General features: G+C 31.7%; 1 protein-coding gene across 5 annotated transcripts; it reads right to left on the reverse strand.

Annotated features, from left to right (window-relative positions):
* Positions 1-626: 626 nt before the first annotated feature.
* LOC100810851 (BEL1-like homeodomain protein 1) lies at positions 627-6,092 on the reverse strand. 5 transcript variants are annotated; one of them, XM_003519067.5, is made up of 8 exons: positions 5,839-6,092; positions 5,535-5,589; positions 5,188-5,251; positions 4,725-4,828; positions 3,601-4,372; positions 2,474-2,847; positions 2,325-2,385; positions 627-1,768 (listed from the first exon to the last, which is right to left on the reverse strand). In XM_003519067.5, the coding sequence occupies exons 5-8, from the start codon at positions 4,333-4,335 to the stop codon at positions 944-946; spliced, it is 1,995 nt and encodes a 664-aa protein (XP_003519115.1). In that variant the 5' UTR covers positions 4,336-4,372; positions 4,725-4,828; positions 5,188-5,251; positions 5,535-5,589; positions 5,839-6,092; the 3' UTR covers positions 627-943. The 5 variants fall into 5 exon arrangements, with proteins under 5 accessions (XP_003519115.1, XP_006575286.1, XP_006575287.1 ...); XM_006575223.4 differs by having other exon boundaries at positions 5,460-5,589; XM_006575224.4 differs by lacking the exons at positions 5,535-5,589; positions 5,839-6,092 and adding an exon at positions 5,356-5,405.
* Between the last annotated feature and the right edge of the window lie 9,502 nt (positions 6,093-15,594).

Below are 15,594 nucleotides of genomic sequence, written 5' to 3' on the forward strand. Positions count from 1 at the left end.
TATTTCATAATGAAGCCCTATTGTAAAATCTTTATGATCGATCAAGAATTAGACACAAGACTTTTATTTTATGGTAAGATAAATTTTTCGAGTACTTCTCTCCCTAATTGATCTTTTAATTTAATTGGAGTACAGTTCTATGTGTTTACAAGTTGTTTCGTTAAAGAGTATTTTATAAACTCAACTACTCAAGTGTTCTAGAATTGATCATTTGAGATCTCTTTAAGTGGTAATTTTATCTTAAGACTATTTTATAATCTTAACCCTTTTAACGCAATCTACCATTTGCAAAAAGAGGAGGATCTTCTTTAGGTAGCCAAGCATTCCTACCACATTGCTCCACTTGTGCCTTTGCTAAGAACTCCTTATGAACCAACACGACAACACCATTTAGTTTCACCACACGAAGGCAGAAACCACTAATGCAGAGAATGCACAGACCCACAAACAAGGCATCTTTTTGGTACATATAATTTCATATTTCAATATTCCATTGTTTGACTATTTATGAAAGCCACCTAAGCATAAGCTTAAGCAGGTAACTTACTCTAAAAAGGAAAGGTAATTGGTTCCACTTTCTTCTATGGAGATTGGTGGATTGCAAATTATTACATGCATATGGCATATGCTCTCAATCGAAGATATATTATAATCTTTACCAATTGAAATTTTATGACACCAACCCATCTATCCCATTTTCAAAAAATTACAAAAATAATATACAACCTCAAATAACCATATACTTTCAAATCGCTAAGCTATCTAAGAACTCAAATGGTTCTATGCAAGGTATAAACCTATACTAGAGTAAAATTCCTTCTTTCTTTACACTAAGATTTATCACTACTCCCCAAGAAACAAGCACATGGATTAGAAGAAAATATGAGAGACCCATATAACCAATGTCACCAACTATGATCTTATCCCCTCTTCAATGTCTTATTTAGGCCACAAAGTCTGGTAGCAATTGTGCAGCAAACCTCTTTGGGTTCTGCATGTTGATGCTCTCAAATGCTGCTGAAGAGTGAGAAGTGGAATTATTCAATGCACCAAACTGGTTTGGTTCACCAATGTCCAACCCTCTTCCTAATTGAATGTTTTGGTTTGGGAGAAAACTTTGGTGTGTTCCTGACAATGTGTCACAATGAGGAAGACCAAGAGTGAGGGAAACTCCATTATTACCTGAAAACCTTGGTGTGAATTGCTCAGCATCAAACCTACCAATTTCCTCCATAGGGTATTGTCCAAAACCACTAATGAAGTTTGTTTGGTTCCCCATGAAAGTGTAGCCATCCCTATTCTGCCTCTCAAGATCCATAGAGAGTTGTTGCTCATTGTTTGCCTCATTGGCTTTCACATCCATGTTGATTGAAGGGACACGGTTTGGAGAGCGTAGAATTTCATGGTTCCTTGGCTTTTTAGGACTTCCTTGTGTGATTCCATCAAGTTCTGATGACCCCATGAAACTGAATCCTGATTGGTTCTTAACACTTCCCCCTACAGGTGATGTTGATGGTGGAGAAGTTGAAACTATAGGAGTGTTCTGGTTTTTGGAAACATCTTGTTTGGAATTGAAACTTTTGGATTCAATTTCAGAGGCAGCACGTTTCTCTTGTGGAGTTGATGTTTTTGTAGCAGGATCTTCACCATTCTTGCTTGATTTCTCCTCAGAACCATTTAGTTCATGATCTTTCATCTCCTCCAAGTACATTTCCTCCACCATTGGCTTCCAAAGCCGAACTCGAGCATTTATGAACCAATTTGAAACCTGTTCCATTACCAATATTCATTGTTTGCATGATCCATGTTATAACCAGGAATGCAAACAAGTTTTAATAGAATTCTGACAATAATGAATTAAGAGTGTATTACATAGGATGAGAGAATTACTTGCTAACATTCCTCATGCTTTAGTGAAACTAAAAATGTTAACAATATTGTCTAATATATTCTTTTGAATATATTTTTTATTATTAGTTGAAATTTATTCAAAAACATAAAATTTTCATGAGTTTTACTTATTTAATGAATCCCACTAACAATTTTGTAATTTCAATAAATTTTAATCAAATAATAAAAAATGAAAAATTATTATATAATTTAGAATTATCAGATTGACATGTAATTGAATCTCATTTGTTCTTTTTCATAAATTTAAAATTTTGATTATATGTCATTTAAAGATTAATTGAGCCCATCATCACGTGATAGTATTAAACTATATAATAATTTCTTCTATTAAATGTTAAAAAATATTTTGCTATCACTCATTGTAACTATAAATGAGAGGCAGAAAAATTCTTAATCAATAGTAGTGGTGTTACCTGGCTTCTGGTGAGCCCTGTTTGTTTTGCAAGCATGTGTTTGTCCGAGTCCTTGGGATAACTGAAAAAAACCAAACTCAAGTCATTTCAACACAAAGAACCTTCAACTTACAAAATATTAAAAAAAATGAGATTTTGGGTGTCCTTACGGGTGGAGAAAGTGTTCAAAGAGCCAAGCACGCAGAACAGAAACCGATCTCTCAGGCAATCCTCTCTGGGGTCTCCAAGCATTGTGATTGATCATTCCCAATTGTTGAATAGCTCTCTGTTGCCTTAGATGATGATCCACATATTTGAGCCTAGACCCTTCAATTTTAGCACCAAAGCAATCCTCTTCCCCCAAACTCTTGTTTGCAGCTCTGATTTGCCCCGTTATTGCATCCTTCAGACACCGAAATTGCTTTGAAATTGTTTGCAATGCTAGAGCAGTGTACGTCCTCGCTGAGCCTATCCCAGCAGCTTGCTCGAAAGAGGATATCACAATCTGCATCTGGCTGTGGTACTGCCTGTACCTTTGCTCCACCTTCAATCCCAAACAAAATCATGTAAATTAGAAATCAAGAAACAAAATAATGCTACTACAAAGTAGGACTATATTATAAAATTATATAATACATGACCTTTCCTTCAATAATTATTATCCCATTATTAAACTCTTGATCATCATTGGATTTGTTTATGGATTTAATACTACTAAAGCCTCAATAATCAGATGAATCTTTTGCACTCATATCAATATTAGTGTGTGATATAAATCAACTACCAAGATTATACCCAATAATTTAAATACATAAACTACATGTAGTTTACCAACAAGTCCATCGTTTAATTGGTGTTGGGTTCGATGCTCTTAAGTAAAATTTTGAATCCAATTGAATATTCCACCATAATATCATGGATAAGAAAAATCTACATATAATTTCTAATGGATGCAACGAGTAAGCAAATACACTTAATATTTATTCATGCACTTATTATTTATTTTTTTCAGAAAATTTTGCACTTATTACTTAAAAATAGAATAGATTTGCTCAGGAAAAAAATTATATGCAATTTTATAAGTGTTTTTGGCACTATTGTATAATCAGAATTGATTAATTAAAGTTTCACTTCGAAAATTTGTATTGACATTTAATAGAAATCTTTATTGCACAAATTATTGAGACGAAATTCTGACTCTAATAATAAAAAAAAAAACAGTACCAAAAAATCTATTTTTTCATTTATTTATGCACTTATTAATCAAATCAAATACAGAACAAATTAAAAAGATTACCTCATCAAGCATGTTGATTAGCTTGGCTTTCTTCATCTGAATTTCTTGTCTCTCCGTAGTTGACAATTCAGAGCTACGCTTCCCACTTCCCTCTCCACCAACAGAACCGTCACCACCACTAGCGGCGGTTGATGATTCTCCCACAACCTTAGTTTTCTCGAAGCACAGCTTCTTCGTTTGTTCTACCTTAATTCCGCTGTTAACATTAACAACCTCGTCCAGAAGTTCCTGCGTGGCCTTCAAGTACTTGGAGCTCAACAGCACGCTCTGAATCCCCGCCACGCCGCCGCCGTTGGAGGCCCCGGAAGCCGACGACGGAGACGCGCGCACCTCCTCCCCGTGCAGGCTCAGCGACAACCCCTGGGTGGCGCGTGGAGCCTCACGCGCCGCCGCGTTGGGGTCAATTGTGTTCCAGAGGCTGTACTGCATGCGCGGCAGGAAGCCATGCAGGGCGGAAACGTCGTGGTGCATGGACGCCGGCGGCGGCGGAGGTTCGTGCGCGGCGGCGGCAGATAGCGGCACGCCGACGAATTGCTGCGTGTGAGGTGGCGGCGCGTGTGAGAGGTTTTGTAGGGAGGCATTGCCGGCGGCGGAGTTGAGGAATACGAGGTTTCCGCCGTGCGGCGGTGGCGGCGTGTCGGAGTATTGGACGTAGCCGGGGTTCATTAGTACGAGAGTTTGAAGGCCGTCAGCGCCGGCTTGAATTTCGGAGTTACTATGAAAATATGTCGCCATCGGAGATAATTTTCTCTTGCTTTGTTACTTGTTCACACTGAAAAAAAGAAAACTTAGCATAAGTTAGTTAAGCTTTCATAGTTTCCAATCACATCCCAAAAGAAATAAAAAAGGAAAAAAAATTACTCCAAATAATAATAATAATAATCCCATAAGAACACATCACAACACAACATAAAACAAAACTTGCTCACAGAAATAACCATGATGTTAAAATACAGTTTGTGACTGTAATTTTGGCCGTGAAGATTTTATGATGGCATCAATTATATTAATCTGTAATATTTTCTAACAATACCAAATATCGTGGACTGCAATTTGAAACCTTGAAATATAACTCATCCCCACATAGGTAAATTAATATTCAATACTTTTTGTGGTAGCTGTACCTTTCAGTGTTACGAATCTGGTTTGGAGAGCGATTTTTGATCAACCCATCAAACAATTCTCGATAATTGAAGCTGGTTTTCTAGTCTTCTTCACACAAAAGATCCTGAGAAAGTGAAGGAGGGAAGAAATCATGAATTATGTATAAAGCTTCACACGCCTTTCAAAAAAAAATGTAAAAAGCTTAACACACTTTATATGTTAATTTATTCGTTCCAAATTAAATAAGGTATAGATGAAATTGGTTTCGGCTATGTGCATACTTTTTTTGTCATAATCAAAAACTTGAAAATGAAAGAGGAGGAGGAGGAAATGAAAGGGGTAAAGTGAAATACTTTAAGGCTTTTTTATAAACAGAAGAGATTTGGTAAGAGAGAGAAGGGTTAAGGAGAGATAGAGATAGAGATATGATTATTATTTATACGAAGAAAATTAATGATATGGTAGCTAGGTAGTGAGTAGTACCTGTGTGATGGAAATTAGAGTGTGCACGTGGTTCATGATCGTCTCTGCTGCACTAGCACTACTACTGCAAAGGAAAGAAGAATTTTTTTTCAATTACAATGACCCGAAACCTATGAGAAGAAGATTTGGGACAGAGAGAAAGAGACACAGACAAGGAGGTACACGCACACATAGTCTCACCCACCAAAGCAAATAAACAGTTATGGCTAAAGAGAAGTAAACATCATTAACATACATATCATATTTATAGACATATGCATCAAATTACCCACCTGTCACAACATGTGTGTGTTTGTGATCTATGTTTTCTATCTATCTTTGGGATTTTATTGTATAAGTGTCTTCACCTTATAAGCGGGAAAGCTCTGTGTCAGGCTCAAATCACCTGCAATTCCATCCCAACTGAAAGTGGAATAAAAAGGAGATGGGGTTAAAAAAGACTTGAGGGAAAAGATACCCATCTTTATTATTCATCTCATTATCCGCTCATTAATTGACATTTTTCTCAAAAAAAAAAAACTTTTTTCAAAAAACAATTGAAATTTAATTCTGGGCAGCAGGGTTGGTTGTTATTATTAAAAAACACTGAAGTGAAACATATTCATGTTATTATCTCTTTATCTTTCTGTGGCCTTGTATCGGGAGAAGTACCTGCGAACAGATCAAAATAGGGGAACTTCTGTTGATTTGACCCTATCTTTTCAAATCATCTAACATAACACCCCTTGATGAGCAACAAGGAACTTTTGATTTTTGAAGGTGTAGAGAGAGAAAAAGAGAAACATAATTGGGATAAGAAATCTAGATGTATGAAATAAAATGTGTATAAAATGAAAACTTGTAAACAAGGGGTGCAAAAAGTCACGACCAGCTGAAAAACGAGGAAACGTCTTCTTCTACAAAGCTTAATTAAATAATTGTTTGTTTAATAGTGATAATAATAAAAAAATTGAAAAAGGAGGAGGATGATGATGATGGACAACGAGCGGGTGGAGGGATCCAATTGCTCATTTCTCCATTAAATATCTTCTTGTCGTTTTCACAATTTTCCAATGTTTTTTTCTTTTCTTTTTCTTTTTCAACTTATGTGTGTATTTTTTGTGGTTGGATGCCTGAGTTTGAAGATAAAGCAATTAAATTGCCAAGGAACACAAAACCAACTACCATAACACCTACTTTAATGCTTTAAAAGCTGAAAACATTCATGTATTTGTCCTAGCTATTTTCCAGAAAGAAATAGTAAGCAAATTCACTGGCAATAAATGTCTCAGAAATTTTACCTATATTATTATGTGAATTTGTAAATTCAGCATGTTATATTATAGACAGAAAAAAGGGGAAACTAAAAGGAGGGGTTAGAAAAGTAACGGGTCAAAATTGAGTGCATGCATGATGTGTGTAAGAATCATGACCCCTCAATAAGTGGTCCCACCTTTGTTTTTATGCATCAGACGACCTATATCACGCATCATCAACAGGTGTCAAGAAGACAATTGGTGTAGAAAAAAAATAAGTAATATTTTTATATCTATTTAATGATCATATATTTTTGGTGCAGCATAAGATTGGAAGAATATTTACGGTGGATCAATGAGATTAATCTCCTTAACAATCTGATGACACACGTGAATTTGTTATTTTCAAACAGTTTTGTTATTTTTTTATACATAATAGTTAAATACTCAAACTCTTGATGACTTGCTTAAAAAAAACGAGTTCATTGTTAAAAGAACTAATTAGTTGTTGGTATTTAGTATTTATTTATAAATTACTACAATTTTCTTGAACAAAGTGATAAATATAATGATTTATTTTTTGTTAGAGTTATTTGTTATATTTTATATAGAAATTAAACATTAATAGAATTATATATATATATATATATATATATATATATATATATATATAGTAAAGTTTTAATATATATTAGTAAAGTTTTAAATAGTGTTTCGTCAATAAAGTCTAACACCATAAATAAGTGTGCCTGTTAAACATGTTGACAAGAATTAATCAGAGGATATTCTTAGCATATACAACAAATAAAATGATTTTTTTTATCAAGGTAATGTTTTCTATATATAATCAATTAATTCTTTGTATAAATTAATTCCTCCTGACGTATACATTGTCAACAAAATTGTAACTTAAACTTAAGAATCTTCTTATATTTATATTTACATTTATATGCATTCTTATCTTCTCTCACGTCTCCTTGGCTTAAAAAAAAAAAAAAAAAAAGCAAAAAGAAATCCTCTTATTTCAAAATTCTCTGTACTTTTCCCCCAATAATCTTTGATGACTCCCAAAGGAATGAAAGGATAGCTTTGTTGCACAAAAATAAAACGGAAGAATACCCATAGAGTAATTCAACAATTTCTTCTCTTAAATTATCATTATTAACCAGAATTGGAAATAAATAATTAGTAATTAATAACCCTTTCCAGTTTGGTGAGGTAATCCCATCATTTGCATGGAAAGACACATAATGACCATATTAATTAATTGAATAATTAAATCAAGGACAGCAACAACCATTTACACATCCCAGAAAAGTTCTCAATCACCATCAGTAACTATTATTGTGTAAGAATGAGTAGTGACAGATTTAAGGCCTGTGATGTTAATAGGACTAAAAAATTCGAAGTTGGGGGCATTTCACTCATGTAGTTTATGTATCATCCCCCAAAGAAAAAGCATTGTTAGGCGCTATTAATATACTATATAGAGTTGGTTCTATGAAATGGCACTTTTTGTAATCAAGCTGTCATTCTCGTAGAGATCAATGTCCATATATTACAATATAGTATTTATTTCTCAATTTCATATACACTTGTCTTGGATTCTTTCATAAAAACCTCGTTGCAACTTTTTGTTCTCACTCAAATGGGGCATTAAACAAAACCGGTTTTCACAGCTAGTAATGTAGCACGTTGGATCTCCCTAGGACACATGTTACAATGAGAGCAAAAGGGTATGCCCCCTGTTATTTACTTATGAAATGAATATTCATATGTCAGAAGAAGCATATATAGTTTTCAAGGTGTACTTGAATGTACAGAATGATAAGAATCTTTCTTGAGTAGTAGCTGAGAACAAGAGATGATGCATCATGTGGTTCTTTTCTTTCTTTTTCTCTTTTTTTCCCTTATCAAAAAAGTAGGGTTATTATTCTATTCTCATTGAAGAATGAAGTTGACTCGTTTTATAATTTCTGGAATATATTATTCCACTTAAAAAAGTTTTTAATATTGGCCATAATCTGAAGAATAACATAACTAATACACGATAATAATGAACCTACCTATATACTTTTTTCCTAAAGGAAGCGCATCTCCTTTACAATTTAAATGCTCTTTTCTTTTCAAGCTCCATGCTTTAATTTGTCGTTAATTTTCCATGAAGCCTTAAAAAAATAGAAACAATATGATTAAATAAGGGGAGAAATTAGAAATTCAAGAATTATGTTTAAGATATTTTTAAGGTCTAGTTGAAATACACCAAGATCTATGGGCGTGTACATACAAGGGCATGATTTTTTTCAAAGTGAGAATTAATGCAAAAGGAAACTTGGAAGGTTCACATTCCTCCCTTTGGATTAAGCAATCACTTATGCTGTATAATTAATTGGATGCATGTCCCTTAGTGTATGATTTAGAAAAGTAAAGCCATTATAGAATCCAAGAATCGACTAAGGTGGACGATATCATCATGATGATGGTGACACGGAATTCAATTGCTTTGGATATGATATGATATTCCCTAAAAATGGAGAACTATGACATGATATTATATATAAAATTAAATAACTAATTAACCTTAGATTACAAAGTCTTCTAATTTGCGTCATAATCAGGTCATTGAATATTTAACCCATATCATAACAACAGACACAACTGAGCCAATAAAATGTAAAACATGTACAAGCCGTAATGTTGTCCCCTATATGGATTTGGATTCTGTTGATTTTGAAGTAACCACATAAATATATAAGTGTTATGCATCACATCATGGTATAATCCTACAAGGGACTAAGGGTCACTGCCATCTTATACAAGTGGGACTATATATATAATATATAAAATATTAAAAGGGGATTTTTTTTTTTATAAAATGGCCGGGTATGGTCCCTTTGTGTGTGCTCCATCTATTTCAATATTGTTATCATGGGATGGTTGTCCCATTCTTTCTTCAATTTCTTTCCTGAAGAAAATGACCTGAAAAGAAGAAAACACTGAAAAGAAAGGACTAAGATTTCCTACTTAAACAATTCAATGTAATTAGAATGTGTCAAAAAGAGACCAGGAAAAAGATAGCAAAGGTGAAACCGATATGTGTAAATGGCCTGGTACAAGCATAACTCATATGTACCAATCATCAAAACCAAGATCTAGCCAGTTGCATCATCATAAAAGAAGAAAAAAAAATTGAAATAAAATATATAGTTGCATACAAGAGTACTTTATTCAAACAGAAATGTTTATTTGTATATAAAAAACCAGACAATTTTTGCTGTCCTTTTATTTTCGATAATTATGTATAGTGTCAAATTCGATCTGAATTATTTAATGCTAAAAAAGCAAAGCTATTATTCAATTTTTTTAATCATGGATATGGTCACAACTAATTTAAATTCTTTTTTATTTTGAAAAATTAAAATAAATGGCGCTAAAAGTTGAATTTTTAAATTAGTATTCTCCACCAAGGAATTCAAAAGATTAAGCTATACCCTCAGGCGTGTATTATAGTGTGCCTCAAATTTTTGTTGGGGGCGTGGCACAAGGGTATTTTTTTCAAGTGTGGACCCCGTTTTTCAGCTAGCAAACAAAAGAGTATTTGAGGTTGTTTCGTGATCTCTACTTTGGGATTCTCTTTTGGTGGAAGGGAATACCCGTTAGAAGACGCAACTATTATTATTGGGTTTTTGGTCATGTCTTGGATACTCAGCTCATGGAGTAAAGACCGGTGTGTGTACAAAAGAAACCCTAATATTGCCACAAAAGTACTGGGGCCACATTGTACCTACCTATTGCCCCACTTCTACATGCCGCCACCAAAGCCCTTCTTTCACACCCACATGTGAAGAATATAAGCCTCCTCCTACTACTTACACACATTAATGTGCCAACATTAGCACGTAACTGCACTAAAAAACACATCATTTTGTGATCCTTTATTATTATCTTCTTGATAAATATGAATTAATTATTTGTTTCAGTATCTTCCTCTTAAGCATGTATCTTCCTCTTAAGCATGATAAGATTATTATGGATAATAATTTTTCTTTCTCTAAATATTTTATAAAATTACATATTTAAAACTTAAATTTAATACTACTAATTAATCAAGACGCTCGATAATATATTGGTGTTTTATGAGGGATAGAAGGTGGTTCTGTCTATTGTGTCGTGTACTTGTAAAGCAGGCTTGTATTGTTCTGCCCCCAATTTCTGCCTGCCTCACTCACTCACTGCCTTTTGTGTTATCCAACTTTTACTTGTGATTTGGTTACTTACTTGGTCTCAGGGAGAGATCATTTTCACTGCTTGTGTTCCTTGAATGTTGTGATGACTAAGAGTCAAGAGAGGATAGAAACCGAGAGCCATGTCAGGTTCATTGTACGTCGTTTTTGCATGCTCTCCATCTTTTGTTCTTTTGATACTCGTTTTCCTTGTCCTCGCCTTATATATATATATATATATATTGACAATCCTCGCCTTATATATTTGTCTTTTAAGAAAAAAAAAGAATATATATATTTGGCCACACAAACACAAAGTCAAGAGCGGATAAGATTTATGAGTTGTAGTTATATTCAAATCTTAATTAATAGTGTAAAGAAGTCTTAATTAATAGCAAACTTTATGTATTTTTTATATACAAAAGAAAAAATCAAATATAATGTTGATTTTATCATTATATTATTTATGACTCTCACTCTCTTGCCTTGTTTTTGTCCGACCAATAAGAAAATGTTCAACAATCTTAACACGAAATAATCTTCAATTTTAATGTATAATATTTTTATTCATCAAAATAATTTTGTTTATTATTTATTAAAACTATAAGATTTGATCATATACAAATTTTGATCAATAATTACATTAAAGCATAACTTAAAATGAATGGGTACACATACTTTTAATTTCATGCTTAAGCAATAGTGTTCTTACTAAATTCTCCACTCATCCGACTTGTCAAATGTTATCTTCTTCCCTGGTCCAAGCTCCTTTTTTAGCATGGGTGGAGTACCTGAAAAGAAACTCCAATGATAAAGTTAATATTTGTCTAAGGTATGTATTTGGTGAATTAAATGTAATCAACCTGCTTACTTTGCTGATGTCTACTTATAATGATGAGATTTACTGAGGTGGTAACCATCTCATGTTGTCCACTGAGGACATGCATGCATGAGGGTGGTCGGTTGGATAAGGACGATTACCTATGGGTCCTGTACAATACAAATGGTACTTACTATTTGATCAATATTTCTTTATCACTATGATATTGGTGCATAGTATTTACAACTTTGTTGATTATTAATTTTTTTAAAAAAATTTGGCTAACTATCTTTAGTAGAATTTTTCTTTTCAATTATGTTTATTTTATCAACAAGACTCGAACCTCAGACCTTACTTAATTAAGGGGGTCGAACATAGTTTTACTTAAACCAAGGACATGTTGTATTTTTTTATCTTTGTCAAAAGTATTTGTGAATATGTAGATGAAATGTTAAGTATATACTCCCTCTAGCCCTTAATATAACCAACCAAAAAAAAACATTGAACTCAAATATAAGTAAATTTTAACTATTATGATTGTATTTAACGACAACCTAATGTATGGTCACTACACATATCATCAAACACATTTTAAACTAATAATTTTTCAATAATTAAAGATTCATATAAACGTGACTTGCAACAATCAATGAATAAAGTATCCCAACATAAATCCACCCACACTCAACAAATATGGATCTTCTTTGGTGAAGTTCTACTCCAAAGGAATGAGATATTCAATTGTGAGGAGCACTAGTATTTATAGGTAATGGTGCCTCCTAGGTTGAGGTGGAATCTAGGTTCCAAAATGGGAGTCGTTAAATTGTTACATGTCTTCCTATCAGATCTATGGTCAAAGGGTGAGTAAGGCGTTGTTTTTTAAGGTGTGTTTGATTTAGAAAAGAAAAAATATTTAATTAAAGTAGAGTGTAAGAGGAGTAAGTCCCGAAATTTCTTATATATTATTTATCTTCTTTAAAACAAACACACCCTTACACCCTACTAATGAGCATGCCTTTAAGGTATGGTGGAATGTTCCCCGGGTGTGTATTCACATGTGATCCAATAAGTGATATGAGGCTAAGAAACAGGTATCAACCTTGGTTGGAAGAAGGCCAAGTTCTTATGTCCTTGATGAGTCAAGCTATGTCTAGGGTGAGGTAGCGTGGTTGTCAAGTCAACCTCGGGAGACATCAAATCACAAACTTAATGATGAAAAGCTTGATAAATCCAATAACCTTAAAGATCCTTAAGAATGAATGAAATACCTAATAACTAAAACAAGAACTAATATCACTTTTAGGGTAAAACCCATAGAATTAGACCTACTCAAAGACTCAATCCTAAAACAAATACCTATGATTTTCAACTTCAAAATTCTTAGACAAGCCTTTTAAGTAATCTTATAAATCAATATTCCTTTCAAGTTACAAATCAATAATAATCTGTTTTTCAAATCTTTACAAGAAATTAAAATGTAATTAAAACTTAAAAATATTTTTTAACTTTTCCACTAACAACCCCATGCTATTCTCTCTCTCTCTCTCTCTCTCTCTCTCTCTCTCTCTCTCTCTCTCTATATATATATATATATATATATATATATATATATAATATCCAAAATATTAATTAAAAAATAAGTGCTATTTTTTAAATATTTATTATTAGTTTCACATGCTATAAAGAACTTTCATCAATTTATATTCAAAATTGGTACCTACGTTAATTCTAAATTTTTAGGAAAATGTACTATTAGTTATGTTCTAAAAATCTATTAAGTTCTTGTATAAAAAAAACCTATTAAATTAGAATGAACTATGCTAGTCACAAGATGATTGTAGTCAAGAATCATTGAAAAATAATGTGCTTTTAAATTTTTAGAAATTAGGGGAAAAAATGTTATCTTGTAACAATAGTCATGCAATAAAAGCAAATTTCAACTGGTCTATGGTACAACCCGATATTTATTTGCTATTCCCAAGTTTTACATAGTAACGTGTTGGATCATGCACTCGAGCCCAAAAATAAGTTGAAGCATCAAAATTAATGTCCCAAGAAAGTCAAGACAAGAGAAGAAAACAATATTAATATACAAAAAAAAGTTATATGAAAGAGATCAATACTTGTTAAGTGTGTCTCAAACATCAAATCATCAATCCATTATATAATGTTGATAATTGACAAATATTAATAAATAATCTTTAATCATCTCATTAATATTAAAATTATATAATATAAAAAAGTACTAATAAAGTCTTGTAAATAAAACTATTTTTGTAGCCTTTAAAATAATAGATGGTAGAAAGCAAATATTATTAAAAAAATTAAATATTTTATCTAAAAAGATAAAATAATATACATTATATCTATAAAACTATAAAATGGAAATAGAATATCTGTCAAAAAATAGTGAAAGCATGACATTATCTTTACAATAATCACTATACAAGGATAATAAAATATTTATCAAAAAAATTGAAAATGAAATTTAAATAAAAAAATTATTTTCAAAATACAAATAAATATTCTAATATTTAATATTTAATATATTATATATTATTATATATGTGGAAAATTTTAGATTGGTAAAAATTCAGGGGACCCTAACCTCCAATATAATATAATATAGAGAAGAAATCAAATTATACCGATCTAATTTTGATAATTATTAATTATTTTATAACTTTCAATTAAATAAAGTTTTCTTAAAATTCTCTGTTGGATTGAAAGTTCCTATTTCATGTAGATCAAATATACAAAATTTATATTAATCTAAAATCATTTGTTACCTCGTTCATATAGATTAAAATTGGCGTAATATAAACATTTTAAAATATACTAAAATATGAATCATTTGACTACTTTCTTATTGTTGTTTAATTTTGACAAAATTTAACACAAAGAATCTTGATAATATATAATATAATTCAACGGTTGGATCAATAAAAATGACATTATATATGAAGTTATAAAAATTGTGTAATTGTTATCAAAGTTATATCGATATAATTTAATCTCTTCTTTTTACATTATCATTAAATCATAAATCGTGTATGATAATCAATTTATTAACTTCAATGATAATTACATTAAAAGTCATATCTATTATGATTTTTGATTGGTTAATAATGTAATTTTTTTTGTAAATAAAAAATCCATAAAAAATCAGAAAAAATAGTGTAAATATTTTTACATGATCATTAAATTACAAATTATCTTGTATGATAATTAGTTTATTAACTTTAATAATAGTTATATTAAAACTCATATCTATTATGATTTTTAATTGGTTAATAATATAAAAAAATTATACTTATATAATGCATAGAATATAGAATGATAGAAATTAAACTCATATCAATCCCTATTTGCTACTATATAGAATCTGTGACACGGCTGTCTATTAATTAATTTGTTTTTAGACAACAAGAAACCTTATGACACAATTTCCAAAGCTAGAAGAATCGTTTCTGGATAATTAATTGTAAACTACGCATGTCAACTATTACCTACAATGATTTTGCAACCAAGATTTAAATTAAAGGCTGGAGACCTTGATGGATCAAATCTTGGAAGAAGGCAAGTATTGGACAGCTTCCGCTTATCTAGCCTTTCACGCTCAGAGCATGTGATGTGTTCTTTAATTTGGACTTAGAATAAAAAGGACATATGCTTGCATATGACATATATGTTGACAGTATGATAAATTCAATTGCCTCCATGTACCAAATCGCAAGTTGCATGCAGCATGGATCGATTGCATAATTGGTATAAAGGAATGGTTAGTCTTTGCAAATAAAAAGTTTTAGCAAAAAAAAAAAAAAAAACACAGGAACAAATTGAGACATGGTTAGTCTCTTTCGCTAATAAATTTGGTCGGTCTATAATTTCTTTTGGTGGATATATTAAAATGTTGTTCATACAAAAGCCTTTGAATGAGGCACGCGTGTTTACGTGCCTACACTTTAAAAGGAAAAGGAATTAACGAAAAGTATGCATCGTCCTCTTCATTTTCACCATTTTTTACTAACCCTAGTTTGTTATTAATTTTGGATTTTTTTCATTTAAGTTTGATTTAAGCTGCAAATGTTGAATTATAAATAAATTTAATAATTATCTAACACTTAAT

Source organism: Glycine max, chromosome 2 (assembly GCF_000004515.6).
Source record: "Glycine max cultivar Williams 82 chromosome 2, Glycine_max_v4.0, whole genome shotgun sequence".
Lineage (NCBI taxonomy): Eukaryota > Viridiplantae > Streptophyta > Magnoliopsida > Fabales > Fabaceae > Glycine > Glycine max.

Coding starts and splice junctions, on each gene's coding strand:
- LOC100810851 (XM_003519067.5), bottom strand. CDS start 4,335: ATGGCGACATATTTTCATAGTAACTCCGAAATTCAAGCCGGCGCTGAC. Junction 2,848..3,600: donor TAATCAACATGCTTGATGAG/GTAATCTTTTTA, acceptor TTGGGATTGAAG/GTGGAGCAAAGGTACAGGCA. Junction 2,386..2,473: donor TTTGAACACTTTCTCCACCC/GTAAGGACACCC, acceptor GGTTTTTTTCAG/TTATCCCAAGGACTCGGACA.